We start from the raw sequence: 19,003 nt of genomic DNA, 5'->3' as shown, positions 1-19,003 counted from the left end.
CGAGCATGCAATGCGCTATGGCCGACCCAACTAGCTCAAGAATCTTGTCACGCCGGCAAACGTGTTTCTCGGGGTTAATGTCATTCACTATTGCTGGGTGATCGCCTCCTTGGGCTATACTTGTCGGACATTGTTGCATCCTCCTCCAGGTCACCGCCGACGGTCATTGTACTGCGGAGCCTCTGTACCGCGCGGCGGGTTCTGGACGAATGATTAACGGATAACGTGTGAGGATTGTCTCTTTTCATTGTTGAAGTTAGATGGCTTGGTTTGGGACACAGCGTTGAGTAAAAGAGATTATCTCGTGGATATTTCTTATGCGGTAGTGTGTGGTGTTTCGAGGGCTCTGGGTTGGATTGGTCCGCAGAGGCTCTTGAACCCTCTTCTGGCTTTCATCCCAGATTCACCTTCTTGTTTTCTTCTCCTTATTTTTGTCTTTCTATGTTGATCTTGCCATTTCTTTCGGCCTGTGGGCTGTATATACCTCCAAGTGGGTTGGCAATGAAGAGCGTACGATACCCAGTCCTTTGCCACTTTTTTCTGCTCCACGTAAATTCAGGTAGATATAAGATTCTCAGTAAAACGGTCAGCCCAAAATCTTGAATTGAAAGAAGTAATTGTGTCGTGGGCGAAAAACACTGTTTTGAGCAACGAACGTCTGTTCGCGGTCGGCAACTTGCCGACTTTCACTTCGCGGGTCTCCCGACGCCCGTAAAATTCCCATCTACCCAATTGCCCTAGCAAGCCATCTCCACGCCATCCTCATTCTTTTGCGGTTGTGGGTGGCCCTTCATTCGCCCGCCTTCTTTTCTTCCTCACAATAAAAATGGCGACCTTGTTAGGCGCTGGCTATGAGTCCAGTGACGACGACGTCACTGTTCCCAAGCCTTCAGTGACGCCCGCCACGACGGTCGTCGCGGCACCTGAAGTCAATACAGAGGTTTGGTCCCCCACCTGATCCCGATACCTCCTTTCCTGTTCCGAATTTCATAATTTCAGATTATTCATGGCGAACAGATATGGCTAACTACCCCATAGGACCAGGCACATATGCAGATGACCCTCGCTAACACCTCGTCGCAAGCTCTCACGTACAATGCCACATACGATGATTTAATGCGTCCGTCGCAGGGTCCTGTGAACCCATTCAAACCCGTCGAGGCAGGAAATGGAATCAAGCGCAAGAATGTTCCCACTGGATTTGCGGAGGAAGCCGCCATCAGCGAGTCGACATTCGCCGCGCAACATCGGACGTTCCAGAGTCTCGGCTATTCACGCAACCCTACTCTACCAGACCAGTTTGTTGGAAATATGGACAAGGTTGCGCAGTTCGGAGGTCGTGATGTTGTGCAGATGAAGCCTACCAAGTCAGCTTCAGCAGCGTGGCGTGCAAAGCGTCAAAAGAAAGGCGACTCGAGCATTGTGGAGGGTGAAGGAGCATACCTTGGGCCCTGGGCAAAATATCAAAACCAGGAGCAATACGACGACATCGAGGTTGGTTCGGGCGAGGAACGTGAGCTTGCGAGCGATGAGGAATACGTGGATGAAGAAGACGAGACTCTGGTCCCCTCAGCGCCCATGCCGGCCATGAGCAAGGAGGCCACCGACTACCAAGGCGATACTTCCAAGGTGGAAACTACTGAATTCCATGGCTCAGAGCAATTCGACTACCAGGGCCGTACCTACATGCACGTGCCTCAGGACCTGGACATCGACTTGCGCAAAGAAGTCGGCAGCATCAAGAACTATGTTCCCAAGAAGCTGGTGCACACGTGGAAGTCGCACACAAAACCTATCACCTCTCTTCGTTTCTTCCCCAACTCGGGTCACTTGCTGCTTTCCGCGGCTGCAGATGGAAAGGCCAAGATTTGGGACGTCTACCACTCCCGCGAGCTGCTGCGGACTTTCTCGGGCCATTCCAAGGCCATCACCGATACCGACTTCCACCCTTCAGGCAAGACATTCCTCACTGGATCATATGACCGACAAATCAAGCTCTGGGATACCGAGTACGGAAAGTGCCTGGGCCGGTTCTCAACGGGCAAGACTCCGCACGTCGTGCGCTTCAATCCCGGCGCCGAGCACTCCCATGAGTTCCTGGCCGGTATGTCCGACAAGAAGATCGTTCAGTTCGACACCCGCTCCGGGGAACTGGTCCAAGAATACGACCATCACTTGGCGGCGATCAACACCATCACCTTCGTGGACAACAACCGCCGCTTCATCTCAACCTCTGACGACAAGTCCCTGCGCGCCTGGGAGTACGGCATCCCCGTGCCCATCAAGTTCATTGCCGAACCGTACATGTTCGCTCTCACCCGGGCAACTCCCCACCCTAACGGCAAATACGTGGCCTTCCAGTCCGGCGACAACCAGATCGTCGTGTACGGCGCCACCGACAAGTTCCGCCAGAACCGGAAGAAGAGCTTCCGCGGCCACAACAATGCCGGCTACGGTATTGACATCAAGGTCTCGCCGGATGGCCAGTTCCTGGTCTCCGGTGACAGTGGCGGCTATGCCTGTTTCTGGGACTGGAAGACTGGCAAGATGTATCATAAGATCCTGGCTGGCGGTAAAGAGGGCGGCGCGATCACCTGCCTGGACTGGCATCCTCAGGAAACGAGCAAAGTGGTGACTGGCGGCCTAGAAGGCGTTATCAAATACTGGGACTAATTCACGGCGGCTCTGGGTTGTCTATGTATATCGGGCTGTTTGAGGCGTTCCGAGTAATTCTTTTTCGGCGGAGCATTGCTCCTCTTATAGCAGGCGGGATTTTTTTCTTCTCTTTTCTCCCTTTAGTTGTTAACAAAGGCAAAAAAACGCTTCCAATCCATTTTTTTACTCTCGGTAGTAGAGTATCCAAATATACAGTAGTCTATGCGCTGTCAAAGCGGAAATGGTAACTATGTTCACAAGAAAATGCAATTCCACCAATATTCTTCCTTACCCCTAAATCATCCCCCATCTATCGAGAAACATGCCCCCAAGTCCTCGCTACTTGCCGCGCGACACGGTGAATGATCGAGACAGGCGAGAAACGGCGTGGAGCCCTCCACATCAGCACCGAGAATGCTGTCGCCCCCATGACCAGCGCGGACATCAGACCAACGCCCAGAATCTGGCTCTGTCTTTGCACGGCACTGACGACTTCTGAGTAGCGCTGGTTGCTGAAGCTGATGCGGGCGTACTGCGTCTTCCAGCCCACGCACGGGAGGTGCCGGTCGACAGCTTCCTCGATAGTCTTGCGCAGCCTGTACAGCGGGGACTTGACGCCCCAGCGCATCTCGACGTAGTTCTGCTTGGAGAGGTCGTTGATGGCGTGGGTGTCGTCACAGCGCTCGTCGGTGTAGGCCTGGAATGCGGCCTGGCGGCGCACGCTGCGGGTGTAGACGCTCGTGTCGGGGTCGTAGACGCCGTGGTGGTCAAGCTGCTCGAACAGCACGCGGACGTCCTCGAGGCCGGCGTTAAGGCCCTGACCATAGAAGGGAAGTACGGCATGCGCGGCGTCACCAATGATCGCGACGCTTGAGCTGTGGTGGTGCGGCTTGCACTTGATGCTAATCAGCGGCAGGTGCGGATTCACGGCGAACTGCTCGCTCAGGGCCTCGGGGTCGATGAGTTCCGGGCAAACGCCGGGGAAATGCAGGTCGAAGAAGTCCTGTAGGCCCTGGGGTGAGTTCTCAAGGGCTGTGTAGTGCACCGAGGGGGCGAAGAGAGTGCATGTAAACGACTTGTCATCGGATGGCAGCGCAATGAACATAAACTCGCGGCCGGGCCAGATATGAAGGTGGTTTGGAGAAATACGGAAATCCCCGTCCGCAGAAGGCGGGATACGGAACTCACACCAGAGGGTATCGATATACTCCTGCTGGTAATCGACTCGCGCGAACTTCATCATGTGGAACCGGGTGGCCGAGTGGGCTCCGTCGGCACCAATGAGGTAATCGAAGGAGACTTCAATCTCGGGGGATCGTCCGGCAACCCCCAAGTTGTCGGCCTTGGGGGTTTCGCCTGGGATACGGCGTTCAAACCATGCTTTATTAGTCCGGAAGTCGGCACCGGTCAACTTGTGATTGAAGAAGAGCTTGACGTTGGGCGTCCGCTCCAGCTCGTCGAGAAGTGCATTGTTCAAGTGACTGCGGTCAATTGCATTGATTGCCTAAAGCGAAAGAGAGGATACAACCCGTTAGTGGCTCTGGTGCAACCGTGCAGTGGTCCTGCAGGAGATCTGCGAGATGTGCATACCCGGCCATGGACGTCATAGGCTTGCGCCGCCTCCCACAATTCACCGCGGTCTCGGCCGTGGATCATCCGCCCGAACATAGGGATCGACTCGCGGAGCACATTTTCGATTAGGCCAGCGCGGTGAGATTGCTGAATAGATGTGATGCCGCGCTCGGAAATGGCCAAGTTGATCGACTTGGTGAAATTGAGCGGCACGGTGGCCGGGTCGCGGAGATCTACGGAGGCACGACGAAAACAATTAATTGAACTTTGTTCGGGAAATCTCGCAACGCGGGGAAAGAGGGATCGGAAGAGCCAGGGAAACCAAAATGGAAGCAGCGCAGAGATCAATTGTCAGATAAAACAGAATCTCTGCGCTTGAATGCAGACTGGTTTTGGTTGATATAGGGACCTTGTGAGACGTTGGGGCTTGTTATAAATTTTATTGCCTTTCGGACATCCATCGATGACCGGCGGGAGAAAAGCAATCTTCTCCTCGGGCGTTCATTTGTGCTTTTTTTTGGTTTCCTTGCCTTGCAACAGGAATCGGAACAAGAACAAGACCCCAAGTCAGACAAGAGGCATTGGGAAACGGAAAACGTACCTCCGCGCAACTCGTATACTTCGACCTCGTCACCACGGGATGCAGCGTACAGGGCCGCCAGGGACCCCACCGGCCCAGCACCCACCACCACGACCTTCTGCCTGGGAGACGCCGCTGCCATCGTGACTTTGGATGAAGACAAAGCAGACCCTGGATTCGTTCGGTTTCCCCGGATCGTAAGAGAGTCCCGTCACGTGCGGCGAGATCGGCCTTGCCAAATGAGGCAGTCTTCCCAAAACGATCGACGGGTGAATGTGCTGATTAATAAAATGGCGTGCCAGTCTCAGCGGTGCCTTGGTGCCTTGAGTCTCTGACGACCATGGTGCCTTGATGCCTTGTGGCCTGAATAAGTGCCCGGCGGCAACATGATCGGGTTAGTCTATTACGGGACTAGTGTGTGACTGTTGAATCCAAGAACCGCGGGGAATCGATTTCTTTTTTTTCAAGACCGATTCTTGACCAGGCAACAGCGCGTATTCTTTGCGGAACCTGGTTTGTCCTGGAGTCTTGCCATTTGACTCTATACACATCATGGCAACGGTTGCAACCAGAAAATGCACTGGGGTGGACTGCGGTAATGACGCCGGCTCCCTCCAGTGTCCGACCTGCCTCAAGATGGGCACTGACAGCTTCTTTTGCTCACAAGACTGTTTCAAGCGAAGCTGGGTGAGTATACTCGAAATTACAGGACGAGAAGACACGTGTTGTGCTTTTGGCTCCGGAAGATCATGCTAATGCGCATCTTTGCAGAGCGAGCATAAGACCATCCACAAGAAGAGTAATTTCCTCTCCAACCTATTCACCCCGAACGTTGTTTCTGAACCTGATCCAGCAACCGGCCACTTCAACCCTTTTCCTTCCTTCCAATACACTGGCAGCCTGCGACCGGTCTATCCCCTCTCGCCGATGCGGACCGTCCCCAGTTCCATCCCGCCCCCCGACTACGCCAAGGGCGGTATCCCGATCTCTGAGCAGAAGCTCTGGGGTCAGCATAAGATCAAGATCTTGAATAAGGAGGAACAGGAGGGTATGCGAACGGTCTGCCGCCTGGCTCGTGAAGTTCTGGATATTGCCGCGCGCGCCCTGAAGCCCGGCGTGACTACCGACTATATTGATGAGGTTGTTCACAAGGCTTGCGTTGAGCGTGAGGTATGAGATTTACTTTCTCTCCACAGTTACAGTAAATCAATCGCTAACCCCAAATCTCGGTTGCAGTCCTATCCTTCGCCCCTCAACTATATGCACTTCCCGAAGTCTGTCTGTACCTCCGTCAATGAGACCATCTGCCACGGTATCCCCGATCAACGACCGCTGGAGGACGGCGACATTGTCAACATCGATGTCACCCTGTACCATAAAGGCTTTCACGGTGATATCAACGAAACATACTATGTCGGCGACAAGTCCCTTGCAAACCCTGATGCCGTCCGGGTTGTTGAGACTGCGCGTGAGTGCCTGGACAAATCGATTGAGCTGGTGAAGCCCGGCATGCTGTTCCGTGACCCCGGCAATGTGATCGAGAAGCATGCCAAGTCCCGCAACTGCAGCGTCGTCAAGACCTACTGCGGCCACGGCATCAACCAACTTTTCCACTGTGCCCCCAACGTTCCCCACTACGGCAAGAACAAGGCCGTCGGCACCGCCAAGCCCGGTATGTGCTTCACCATCGAGCCCATGATCAACATTGGTACCCACCGGGACCGCACATGGCCGGATGACTGGACCAGTACCACCGCCGATGGGTCCCTGTCCGCTCAGTTCGAGCACACAATGCTGGTGACAGAGGATGGCGTGGAGGTCTTGACAGCCCGTCTGCCCGACTCGCCAGGTGGTCCGGTTCCGATGCCTGTGGCAGAACAGCAAGAAAATGGGAATTAAGTGAACTTATTGGATTTTTGCATCTATGTTCAGATACCTATATTGGGAGCAAAATAACGACTCATACATGCCTCTAAATCGAGCCTTTTCTCGTAATTTCTTTACTAAACATAGCTTACATATGCTTCTTTGCACTGTAATTCAATTTTTCCAATTCCTTGGAGGCTCAGTTGAGCATCAAAACTAAGAAAGCTTGTCTTGGAACTCGGATGTGGGGCCGTCTGATTGTCGTCATGAAATTACATTTGGATTTGACATGACCAGAATTGAAATTACTTGCATGGATCTTCCAAGTTTCTTTTAAATGGCTTATATGGAGCGTACAGATTAATGGGATATTGATGTCTCTTAATCTTACAAGTTTTGCATTTAGAGGTCAGTCATGGGTCCAAACGTCACACAAGGTTTCACAAGCTCTTGACCCTCTTGACCTTCAATTCTAATTGGATCAAAGTCTCCTTCGCCCTTGACATAAATCTTCGGATTCCATTGCTATCTATCACTACTCATTGCTGCATAGGCCATGACTCTCGGACGCGGGTGAGGATCTCATGCTCCGTCACGACGCATATTCAGCGGAGCCGGCAGAGCAAGCAACTTCGGCAGTATCATTTGCCGGAATAGAGAGTAGGGCTCTCAAATTGGGAACATCCTGCGACCCTCGTGACCTTTCATGCTCAGAGAGTGTCAGTGCTCTCGAGCATTCTGGATCGAACAACATGATGAGTAGTAAAGGCTCATGTGGGGCTCGCTCGATGGCACCTTGATCTATAAAATCGAGATATAAACTGCGCAGACACGACTCAAATTCCAGATGAGAGAAGAGTATTTTAACTCCGGGTCTTGATCAATATCGGAGACACTAGATATTAAGCTTAATCAGGATAACCAAACAAATCGCTCCGCAAAGATGCGACGGCGGTTTATGACAGTCGAACTTCAGCCCCACATCGTCGGACGGTCCTTGCCCTCTCCACATCGTGGATACCGCAGCACCACATTCGCATTGCCATTTCTTCTTCCCCCGTTTTGGTTTCTGTTTTGAATAATCATTTCTTCCAGCTGAGCCAGGAAGTGAATATCAGGTGTCCTACAATTCGTGTGGGTCAATAATTACGTTATCAGATTGAAAGCTACCTGGGAGAACCGGCAATAAAACATGGCCAGCCAGCTTCAGAGCGCACCGCCCTTCCGGGCCGAGCATATGGGCTCATTGCTGCGTCCCGATAACTTGCTCGAGGTTCGTGCTAAGATCCGTGATACTGGTATCACGGAGGAGTCGGCGGGCTTGCCTGCCGTTGAAAAGGAAGCAGTGAAAGATGTTGTCCAGCTCCAGCGGGATCTTGGTATTAAGGCTGTTTCGTCCGGCGAGTACAACCGTACTCGCTTCTGGGGCTTGATGTGGGATGAGTTTGAGGGTAAGCTTGATCCATCATCTATCTGATTACCAAAATATGTATACTGAGCCGGCATGCAGGATCCCTCCCTCTGCAGGATGCTGATGCTTCAATGTTCCGACTCTACCACCCTGATGTCGTCAGTCTCATTGAGAAGGACCGCAAGGTCATGCCCGGCGACTCAGTCATTGCTGGCTCCAAGCTCTCCTGGAACCCCGAGAAGTCCCTCTCCAACCTGCACGAGCTCAAGCTGGTTCAGGCCTCTCTTCCCGAGAGCGAGTGGGGAAACATCAAGCTTACCATGATCACCCCGGCCTGGTTCCACATGCGGTACAAGCAGGGCAAGGCATACACGCCGGAAGCATACGCCAATGATGCCGAGTATTTCCAGGGAGTTGCTGAGGTTTACCAGGCCGAGCTGGATGCTCTGTACAAGGCTGGATTGCGCAATGTGCAGTTCGACGACCCGGGTATGGCGTACTTCTGCTCGAAGGCCTTCCGCCAGGGCTGGGAAGAGGACAAGGACAACATCGGCACCGTTGACGATCTGTTCGATGCCTATATCCAGCTGTACAACGACTGTCTCAGCAAGATCCCCGCAGACATGCACACTGGCATCCACCTGTGCCGCGGCAACTTCATTGGCGGCCGCCACTTCGCTGAGGGCTCGTACGACATCATTGCGAAGAAGCTGTTCGAGAACCTCAACGTCAACACGTTCTACCTTGAATACGACACCGAGCGCGCCGGCGGCTTCGAGCCGCTCAAGTACTTGCCCAAGAACAAGAATGTTGTCGTTGGTGTCATCAGCACCAAGCTCCGCGAGCTGGAGGACAAGGAGGCCATGAAGGAGCGAATTTACAAGGCCGCCGACTTTGTTGCCGCCGGCAGCGGGGAGACTCGGGAAGAGGCTCTCAAGCGTATCTGCGTCAGCCCGCAGTGCGGATTCAGCACCCACGAAAGCGGCTACCCTCTGAGCTTGGAGGATGAGAAGGCGAAGCTTGGACTGGTGCGGCAAATCGCCGATGAGATCTGGGGCGAGCCGTAAGTGCGCGACACGGCGGGTTCTTTGGTTCCCCGACTGCTTCAGCAAATTGCCATGGTTTCTTGGAATTCAACAGCGACAAGAAACTTGATGATGTGACACGACGACATGTATTTTCTTTCAACAGTTCGTATCCAACTTGGGATTAACCTTTTGGTTAGCATGTATAGGGGGTTGGGGAGGAAATTGATAATTTCAAAGGCACTTGAACGTAAATTGCTTCTTGATTGACACTCAGTCTGTTGGTGGGACCGTTTCCCTGTTTAAATAACCCCTGCATCACCACCAAGGTACCGTGTAAAGTGGAGATACTATGTAGCCTGAGACCTACCAATCCAATGCTCTTGTATCATCGGTTAAGGTTTCAAGGTATTTTTTAATGCTGAGACTCTGCGCCAGTCCCTAGATGGTCGTGGTGGACGGATCTTATTATCCTCCGGTTCAGCACTGTACTTGGCACACTCCCCATCTCAAGTGCAATAGTGCTTCTATTACGCTGTTATCGGCTCTATGAGGTCTTGATCAAATGAGGTTTGGTCTCATCTAAAGCGAAAGAAATTGACTTAAACAAATCGCGTCGAATATTCCCCAAACTATCTCAAGGCATACCTAGGCTTATCTCTTTCTTCGGCACAATTTTGCCGACCAGAGGCCCGAGGCCCGCCCATTACAAACCATCAACGCCAGTGATTCGCACGGTTTGCCGGCCGCAGTGTTGCAGGGAGGGGAAACGCGCTTATCAGCACGTGACCGCATCCGGGGCCCCAAAGGAGCAAAGAGCGCTCTGCATCTCTGTGTTTGAGTCATTCGACTTCTTTACTCCCTCTTTGAGTGTCGAGGTGAGCCTGACGGGATAGGCATACAGTCTTGATGGCACCGCAAAGGCCCCATACCGAGACTTCCCCGTTGCTGGGCGCAAGCAACAACACTGCGCCTACTGGGGCCATTGCCCACCGCGATGCGGAGTCGGGAGAGCCCAGACAGTCGGCCGAGGAGCAGGCGAAAGAGCCGTTTCCCGATGCGAAGAAGCAGCTCAAGTATATTGTTCCTGCTATCTCCATAGGCGTATGTACAATCCCTGTTTAATTCAATTGCGGATATAAAAAGAAAAGGAAAAAGAAAAGATGAAGCCGGCACTCCGCAACGGCTCTTGTACTACGTACCTTAACTAAGATTTGAAAACAGATTTTCCTTTCCGCTGCAGACCAAACCATTATCATGGCCAGCTATGGTCAGATTGGTAGTGATCTGAAGGCTCTTAATCTGACCAGTTGGATTGCAACTTCATACTTTCTGACTCTGACTTCGTTCCAGCCGCTGTACGGGAAACTAAGCGATATCTTTGGTCGGAAGGCGTGTTTGCTTTTTGCGTATGCCATTTTTGGCACAGGCTGCCTGTTCTGTGGTCTCGCTCGGAATATTTATGAGCTGATAGCGGCACGTGTACGTCACAGCTCGAGTTCCAATACCAGAATTTCATTTTTCACTTGTCTCAGAACTGACGCATGGCTTATAGGTCTTTCAGGGCATTGGCGGCGGGGGTATGACCACAGTTGTCAGTATCTTAATGAGTGATATTGTCCCCTTGCGGGACCGAGGCCTTTGGCAGGGAATTATCAATATCATCTGGGCTACTGGGTCCGGCACTGGAGCACCGCTCGGAGGCATTCTGGCCGACTATATCGGCTGGCGCTGGTATGAAACTGTTCAAACTCCGCTCATAAATTATTCTTAATCGATGCTAATATGTCATATCAGGGCCTTTCTGGCACAATTCCCCATGTGCATCCTCGCGTTCAGTGCTGTGTCCCTGATGCTAAAGCTTCCCCCCCGCGAGAACTCCCACTGGAAAGATAAGCTGCGTCGGATTGACTTCCTTGGCGCGGTTGTGCTTGTCGGTGCAGTCCTAGGTTTCCTGGTGGGGCTAGACCGTGGCAGCAATGTATCTTGGAAGATGCCTTTGACAATCGCTTCTCTGGGCGTTTCGATCGTGCTCTTCATTGCTTTCGTCCTGGTTGAAGTATACCTCGCCGCCGAACCTTTCGCGCCCGGTCATATTATTTTCAACAGGACGTTTTTTGCCCTCTACTGCTGCAATTTCTTTGCCTTCGCGGGCTGGCTTGCTGCGCTTTTCTATATCCCTCTATATTTCCAAGCCGTCGATGGTGTCTCTGCTACCGTTGCCGGTGTCCGACTGTTGCCATGTATTTTGTCTGGTGTTTCTGGCTCGCTCTTTGCAGGGATTGTCATGAAGCGGACCGGGAAGTACTATTGGCTGACCCTTGCAGCTTACTCCTCTCTGACCATCGGTTGCTTCGTGATCTACCTGTCTTCCGGAGGTGCAGTGGCCAGTACCATGCCTATGATAATCGGAACTGTCTTTTCATCATTCGGAAATGGAATTGGTGTTACGACCACTTTGATCGGCTTAAGTAAGTACTATCTTCACATCCACCGTGCACAATCCTCTCTACGGTACTAACGACCAACATCGCAGTATCAAATTCTACTATTGAAGATCAGGCGGTCGTGACCGCTTGCTCGTATCTCTTCCGATCACTGGGGTCAGTGATTGGGCTATCCCTGTCCTCGACTGTCGTTCAGCAACTGCTGCGAGAGCGGCTGAGATCCGGTCTGCGTGATAGCAAGGATATCGATCAAATTGTGAATGGGGTTCGTGAGAGTCTCGATTATATCAAGAAACTAGACCCGGAGATTGCCCATATCGTCCGCAGCTGTTATGGCTGGTCAGTCAATAAGGGATTCGGATTCCTAGTCATTGTGGTGTTTTTTGCGTTGTTTAGTGCTTGCTTTATGCGAGAAGCTAAGCTCAGTCGTTGAGATCCGTTTTAAGTATACATGTTGGAAGAAGGTAAGACTCAAAATAGCCTGTTTGGCTTTGTTGCATTTTTGAAGCGCCAAAATTCATTGAGAGATGATGGATAAAATTGCATATTTTATACCGCCTTGGGATGAGATAGAAACCAGGTTGTCCATATTGAAAGTTGGTTGAGGTCCTAATGGAATAAATTTTACTACTGTAGGCTCAAATATCTTATCAGACTAGATTCCACTTCTCCGTTTTTCTTAAATGATCTCCGTTGTGCTGTGGCAGTTGTGTGGTTGTGTGGATCGATGTACCAGTTGGCGGCCGTCGGGCGGCTGTTGGTGATGTTGGTGGTGAGGGCGCCACTTGGGAGGTCTGGGGTTCTCGGCCCCGTGACGTCCAAGCTACCGCCGAATTCCCCGTCAACAGTCACCCCTCAACCTACCGCAGCAATAGCAGAGCAGACGTCTGTGCAAGCTAGTCACAGCTCCAGATATCCTCGAATCAAGTCATCAGGTCTCCAGTTGGCTGACAATGAGCTTCGTTCGATCCCCGTGAGGCTACTTTTGCAGCTTCCATCAGCTCGACCTCAGTCATGTCCGAGCCGCGTTCAGGGCCTGTGTCGTTGGCGCGATACCGACCGATCCTTTACCTCTTCACCGGCGTCGCCGCTGCATATGCCCTCCTCTACATCCATAACAATGTTGTTTCATCACAGTCCTCCGATGCGCCGCTACGACGTCGAAATGCCATCCGCCGCTCAAGACGAACCGAAGCCGAAGAGCTGGGAGTTATGGACACTCCGTCATATCGTGCAATCACCCATCTCGAACAGCTAGAGCGCCAAAATGGTGTGTATGGAACATTTCGAATCGAGACGGAAGATGGGCGGCGGGTCGAAAGCGGGCTTCTACCCTCACTGCTCGCAACCCGTGATCAGCTGATGGAGGAAGTAGGAGTGCCCCCGGCCCACGCCGAGCGCATGCGAGAGATGATGGAGGACACTTTTCTTGAATCTTTTCTTGCCCTTGATTTCCCAGCGTCACATACCCTTCCAGACAACAGCCCAGAGCGAGCCTACTTGACGGAACAGTTACAACGACGAGGGATCTCACGAGCAGGCATTGAACGAGCCCTGATCCGATTCAACGACGATGAGAACTACGGTGACGAGTTGCGACGCCGGCGTCAGAATGGCGAGCGTGTCACTCTCTCAACTTCCACATTTCCCGATGCGACTGCTCCGCCACCCAACCCGGAGGGTGGAGAGACGGCGGTGGATGACCAGAGCGTTTTCTCTTGGCGCGATGGAAATAACGATTCTTCTCCCACTCGCGAAGGCCAAAATCTGCTGAATTTGCTGTATCATATTGCAGAAGACCAAGCGCGCAGGGATGGCTATATCCACCGTGGAGTTACATGCAATAGCTGCGGTGCAATGCCTATCCAGGGCATTCGGTACCGCTGTGCAAATTGCATTGATTACGATCTCTGCGAGACATGTGAGGCAATGCAGGTGCATATCAAAACCCACCTTTTCTACAAAGTCCGGATTCCCGCTCCTTTCTTGGGAAACCCTCGCCAATCTCAGCCGGTTTGGTATCCTGGCAAACCGGCGATGCTGCCCCGAAGCCTCCCCCGACCCTTGGCCAAACGACTAATGCGGGAAACCAATTTTGAGAACACTGAACTTGACGCACTCTGGGACCAGTTCCGCTGTCTGGCCAACTATGAATGGGCCGATGACCCAAACAAGCTGTACATGGCCATCGACCGCAAAACCTTCGACCGATGCTTTGTACCGAATACATCGATTCGACCTCCACCTCCAAGTCTCATTTATGATCGCATGTTCGCATTCTATGATACTAATGGCGATAATCTTATCGGATTTGAGGAGTTCCTAAAAGGTCTTGCCAGTCTGAATAATAAGAGCAATGACGAAAGACTTCGGCGTGTTTTCCGTGGCTATGACATTGATGGGGATGGCTACATTGAGCGAAAGGACTTCCTCCGCGTGTTCAGAGCTTATTATGCTCTAAGTCGGGAACTGACGCGCGATATGGTTGCCGGGATGGAAGACGACTTCCTTGAGGGTGGCGCCCGTGATGTCGTTCTCGGTAGTCAGCCTATCAGCTCCGCATTCCCGGGAAGTATCCCCTCTGGCGAAGTATCCCGGGCAGGAGAAGGCAAGCGCCGGAACCAGGAGGGCGACTTGGAAGTCTTTGACAACGAAGGAATTTTGAGGCGTGACGGTGCTGATACTGGGGATCGAAACTCAGTCATAGGTGATGCCGCTGTCAGAGAGCAGTTTGGCCGCACGAGGCCATTGTTCCCCTCGACATTGCGTCTTCCTACTACAGCTTCTGAATCTCGACATCCCGAGACGTCTCACAACGATGAGAACGGTGACCACGACGATGACGATGAGGATGAGGACGCTAGCGACTCTGATGAAACAGGGTCTTCAGTTGCCAGCGGTCACTGGCCACCGCCAGAGCACTTTGACGAGGAAGACATAATCAATGCCCTCGGAACGTACGTGCCCCCTCAGGAAATAAACGACCCCATCGACAGAGCTCGTATCGTGACAGCTGTCTATCATAGGATGCGCGAAGAAGATCGCAGAAGAATCGAAGAGACTCGGCAAAATGGCATTGATGAGCGCTGGCGGCGTAGAGCGTTCTATACCGACGAGGAAGATGGCGCTACAATCCCTACGGGTTATCAACCCGACCCAAATTTTGACGATGATCCCAGTGACGAGGAATCCATGGATGAGCCGCAGACGCTTGAGTCTCATCCACCTTCGCCACGCTCTCGATCATCTTCAAAGGTCAGATTCCAGGATGACATCGCTGACGATTATGATGTGCGATCAAATCCCTCCACGTCCTCCCGTAGCATCCCCGTTGGAGAACGTTGGGGTGGGTTCGAAATTCCCGAGGTCGAAAAGGATGTTGGCAAGGAGATTTTGTATCAGGTTACGCAGCAGGGCTTCAACGAGCTCCTTGATATCCTTTTCAAGCAAAAGGAAGATCTCTTAATGGAAGTCCATCGAACCCGCGCGGACCGCAAGGCTTGGGCCCATGAGATTGAGCTTGTGGAGAAACCTGACGCTGAAGATCACTCTTCAAAAGAAGAGATTGTTCCCCGCAATGAGGAGGATCTCCAAGACATGACATCCAGTCGGTCTCTCGATGATCTATTGCAACGCGCTGGCTATGCAGTACAAAGCCCAACTCTGGAACCTGTGAATACTGGACCAATATTGGCACCTCCATTAGCCCCTATTTCGCCAGATGATGATGTTCGGCCTACACATCTTGCTGATCCTGAGAACGATGGTGGAATCGGTCAGGTCCAATCGTTCGAGGAGGATGACGAGGATGACGATGAGACTGCTTCAATTACCGACTCAGATGACTTGGTCGACCAAATTCCCATTTCTGAGACAGTCTCCGAAGAAGAGTCATCCGATGCTGAACCCGACACCAGTATCGACGATTCGCTGAAATGCGATCCCACTTTCCCCCAATTCCGCCCGGAGACAGAGGTATCCCGGCCTCGCCTCTCGTTCCGTGACGAGCCTCTTGTAATGGCAGACATCAGACCCTCGCACCCCTCTTCATCCACCCTTCCCAGCCGCCTTCGCCTTCAACCAAACGGGACCACCTCACTTCCGGCGCCATCTTCTCCCCGCTCATCCTCACCGGGGGCTGAGGCCACGGCTCCTAAGCTGCCACCCTCTCCTATGCAGCCTCTCCCGCCGCCATCTAAAGCAACTACTCCACCAGGGGATAATCACGCCCTTCGTCGACCTTCGGCGCGAACTCTGGCCCGGTGGGCATACCTGAACCAGGTAGAGCATGAAGCTAAGGAACGAGGTGGAAGTGGCGCTAGACTCAACTTCGAGGAGTTCACCCGCCGCATGGCGGCTGACAAGGGGCGTCGCCTGGCGTTTGTGGCAACTTGGATCGAGATGGCTAGTTTTTAAACGGGGCATATTATTTACCTCAATATCAAAAACTGTGTATATAATTTTCTCGCTTGGAGTACTGTGATAGACTGAGTGGCTGTCAATATTCATCTGCATAATTCATTTAAACTGTGCCTTTTGGTTTCTGTGTTATATATCAAAGCAATGCTGCCAGCATTTTCGTCTTCGCAGGATCTCGGCAGTAGTTGTCTAAACACCTAAAGAATAGTCAAAGTTCCTTATATGCGTGCTTCCAACTTGCACCGAGTACTGAACTAAATGTCATCTAGAATTCATAAAGTTAATCATACGTATAACGCCAGGTAGAATCATATATTCTAGGCAGTGATAGGCTTGCCCAGCAACCCAAGTGCAAGTCAATTTCACAACACTGATCTCGGCATATGCTCGTGCTTGATACAGTTGTTTGAGACCGAATGGGTTGTACCAGGTGTGAGTGGCATTAGAATTGATCAACTGTCACTTTTGACTTCTGCGTCTAGACCGTTGACTGGTATTTGAGATATATATTGGCAAACACCTGTGTCGAATTATCTGAGAATGGTTCCTCTCTAGCAAGTCAACACTGTAACTACATCTCGTGGTTTTCTGGCAGATTTCTAGAAAATTAATCACCTGTTTTGCGTTCGAAGCATCACTCAAGTTGGTCGCCTGTATGGACGGATTGATTTTACGGAAAATCAAATGCCCTAAAGGGTAGATTCTATTCATATGAATTGCTGCTGCAGGGTCTTAAATCATTAATCTATCTTTCTATTCAACAATGGCCGGATGGTGTAGTTGGTTATCACGTATCGTTAACACCGATAAGGTCCTCGGATCGAGCCCGGGTCTGGTCAACTTTCTTTTTGCTTGCTCTAAATTTTTGCTGGTTGACGGATACGCAAAATTTTACTGTGGGTACCATATGGATTTATGGGACTGAGGTTGCCATTAGGCACGTGCCATGATGCTATTTTAGTAAGCGTCGCATGTGATCCAGTTATGTAATCCACAGCCATTCGGAACACCCCATCCAAAATCGCGTCTTCCCTACTGAACCAGGGCGCCCTGCGGCAAACCTGCGAATGTAGGCAGGATGAGATGGGTCAGCGAACCAACCAACAAACCACACTACACCACGATGGAAGGAAGCCTATCAGAGAGGAAACAGGTGCTGCTTCAGCGAAAGATGTGTAAAAGTTGATTCTCTCCCTATCGGAGATGCGAAGCTATATCTTGTACAGACTGTGTACTAGGAAAGATATCCTCCAATCAGAGATCACCCCTTGTCTGCCATTTCCCCACTACTTTATTTACTAAAAAGTGTCAATATAGTAGTATACGGTATCGGCTAGGAAAGCTAGGATCCAATAGAACGAGATGCTCGATATAGTGATGTATTGGGTGACTGAACTATCTAAGTGTGTAGGCGGGGGGAATTTTGAATATCCTCTACCTCGCTGTCTAGCGCGTTACGGCGCTAAGTTCCGAGTATCCCTGTAACAATCTGACGCACACGGGGATATGTGGGTCTCGCCTGTATTATGCGGTCTTCCTTCTTGACCAATAAGTAATACTTAAAATTATAGAATAACTATAGATCTCTATCTTAGTAACTAAGAAAGAATAAGTCATTCTGTTATGGAACAACCAAATGTATAATACTTGATGTTACTCCGGCCGACTTCGGGTACGAATCGTATGCATAACGATATATGTGTCATATGATATTGTAACATGAGGCTATTCCCAACTCATTACCTTAGGCGCAAGTTCGATACCTTACATGTTAGGTTTCATGATGACAACCCCACTTCTCCATGACATAGATACATGGCCTACCAGGTCCTGGGGGTTCGGTGCCCCTTCATCAGGGATTCGTGAACCCCTCTTTCTCGATGCCTTCGCTTAATTCTGCTAATGGGAGCCATGTCAGACCGCATATTATGACGTGATTCATCACCTCTACTTTGGTCATGCGGAAAGGTGGCGAAGCCTGTACATAATTGAGGATTATGGAGAGATCCAAGATAGCAAGAAACAGTGTTTTGCCTTCCTTACTTGACGTCTATCTTCCTACCTAGTTGACAGGCTTTCTACTCTGTACAAGTAGTTATTCTCTAACAATATGTTCACAGGGAACAACAAGTTGGGAATTGGACTCCTTTATCGTCATACCTTCGGCAAACAGCGGAATGGCAACATAAAGGGTATAGAAAGAGAATCCCCCTTTCTTTCGAACTGAATCTTGAAGAGATTCAGTTATTGGAATAATATACCTTTACTATTCTTCTTTGATTCTATAACGATTTAATATTGTATTCATTTCTCCTTACCTGACCAACAGGCCGCAACCCTGCAAGTAGCACCCTAACAATTTAGTTCTTTGTGCTAATTTATATATTATTACTTAAGACCTATTAATTAACTATCTTAGTTACTTAATTCTATCTATAGTGTGACAGTTTCAGGAGATATAAAGGTGATGTTATTGGTTATCTCTCAGCTAGCTAAGAAGGTGCCTTGGAATCATGTGATCTAGCTTAGAGGGTGTTCCGAAAGGTTGTGGATTACATAACTGGATCACATGCGACGCTTACTAAAATAGCATCATGGCACGTGCCTAATGGCAACCTCAGTCCCATAAATCCATATGGTACCCACAGTAAAATTTTGCGTATCCGTCAACCAGCAAAAATTTAGAGCAAGCAAAAAGAAAGCTGACCAGACCCGGGCTCGATCCGAGGACCTTATCGGTGTTAACGATACGTGATAACCAACTACACCATCCGGCCAATTGCTATATATTATGGAATGGCAATTTGTGTACTATAAGTAAAGTTTTTCTGTATAACTTATCTGCGCTACCTAGGAATGTAGGCCATATCTCAATTTCATTCAATAGTTGCAGAATTGATATTTTTCATATAATACACATAAGAAGGGTTTGGTAGTATACCTAATATATGCCAGCTATCCAGTGTAGAGAACTAGAGCTGAAAACTATCTGAATTTTATGGTCCGCGGAGATGGCACTATTTCTCCT

At 50.8% G+C, this 19,003-nt stretch overlaps 6 protein-coding genes across 6 annotated transcripts; 5 read left to right on the top strand and 1 right to left on the bottom strand.

The window, feature by feature from the left end:
• Positions 1–826: 826 nt before the first annotated feature.
• N7462_010189 (WD40 repeat domain-containing protein) lies at positions 827–2,673 on the top strand (the record flags this gene model as incomplete). Its single annotated transcript, XM_057081903.1, has 2 exons — positions 827–940; positions 1,039–2,673. 2 exons carry the CDS (start codon positions 827–829, stop codon positions 2,671–2,673), a joined length of 1,749 nt encoding a protein of 582 aa, XP_056928943.1.
• Positions 2,674–2,965: 292 nt separating this feature from the next.
• Positions 2,966–4,949, bottom strand: bna4 (kynurenine 3-monooxygenase; the record flags this gene model as incomplete). The annotated part of the gene is made up of 3 exons (XM_057081902.1): positions 2,966–4,159; positions 4,246–4,460; positions 4,829–4,949. The coding sequence occupies 3 exons, from the start codon at positions 4,947–4,949 to the stop codon at positions 2,966–2,968; spliced, it is 1,530 nt and encodes a 509-aa protein (XP_056928942.1).
• Positions 4,950–5,359: 410 nt separating this feature from the next.
• N7462_010187 (methionine aminopeptidase MAP1) lies at positions 5,360–6,706 on the top strand (the record flags this gene model as incomplete). Its single annotated transcript, XM_057081901.1, has 3 exons — positions 5,360–5,494; positions 5,579–5,977; positions 6,044–6,706. 3 exons carry the CDS (start codon positions 5,360–5,362, stop codon positions 6,704–6,706), a joined length of 1,197 nt encoding a protein of 398 aa, XP_056928941.1.
• A 1,159-nt stretch (positions 6,707–7,865) lies between these two features.
• N7462_010186 (cobalamin-independent methionine synthase II family protein) lies at positions 7,866–9,145 on the top strand (the record flags this gene model as incomplete). Its single annotated transcript, XM_057081900.1, has 2 exons — positions 7,866–8,124; positions 8,184–9,145. Coding segments are annotated over 2 exons (1,221 nt in total), but the record flags the coding sequence as incomplete, so codon positions are not given.
• Positions 9,146–10,018: 873 nt separating this feature from the next.
• On the top strand, positions 10,019–11,989 carry N7462_010185 (putative MFS multidrug transporter; the record flags this gene model as incomplete). The annotated part of the gene is made up of 5 exons (XM_057081899.1): positions 10,019–10,213; positions 10,334–10,591; positions 10,665–10,843; positions 10,907–11,580; positions 11,646–11,989. 5 exons carry the CDS (start codon positions 10,019–10,021, stop codon positions 11,987–11,989), a joined length of 1,650 nt encoding a protein of 549 aa, XP_056928939.1.
• Positions 11,990–12,570: 581 nt separating this feature from the next.
• N7462_010184 (EF hand domain protein) lies at positions 12,571–15,972 on the top strand (the record flags this gene model as incomplete). Its single annotated transcript, XM_057081898.1, has 1 exon — positions 12,571–15,972. The coding sequence occupies one exon, from the start codon at positions 12,571–12,573 to the stop codon at positions 15,970–15,972; it is 3,402 nt and encodes a 1,133-aa protein (XP_056928938.1).
• Between the last annotated feature and the right edge of the window lie 3,031 nt (positions 15,973–19,003).

The sequence above is a fragment of the Penicillium macrosclerotiorum genome, assembly GCF_028827735.1.
Source record: "Penicillium macrosclerotiorum strain IBT 26536 chromosome Unknown utg000010l_segment0_segment0, whole genome shotgun sequence".
NCBI classification, from domain to species: Eukaryota; Fungi; Ascomycota; class Eurotiomycetes; order Eurotiales; family Aspergillaceae; genus Penicillium; species Penicillium macrosclerotiorum.
The sequence above is the reverse complement of the archived record's forward strand: the minus strand, read 5'-3'. Positions and strand labels throughout refer to the sequence as shown.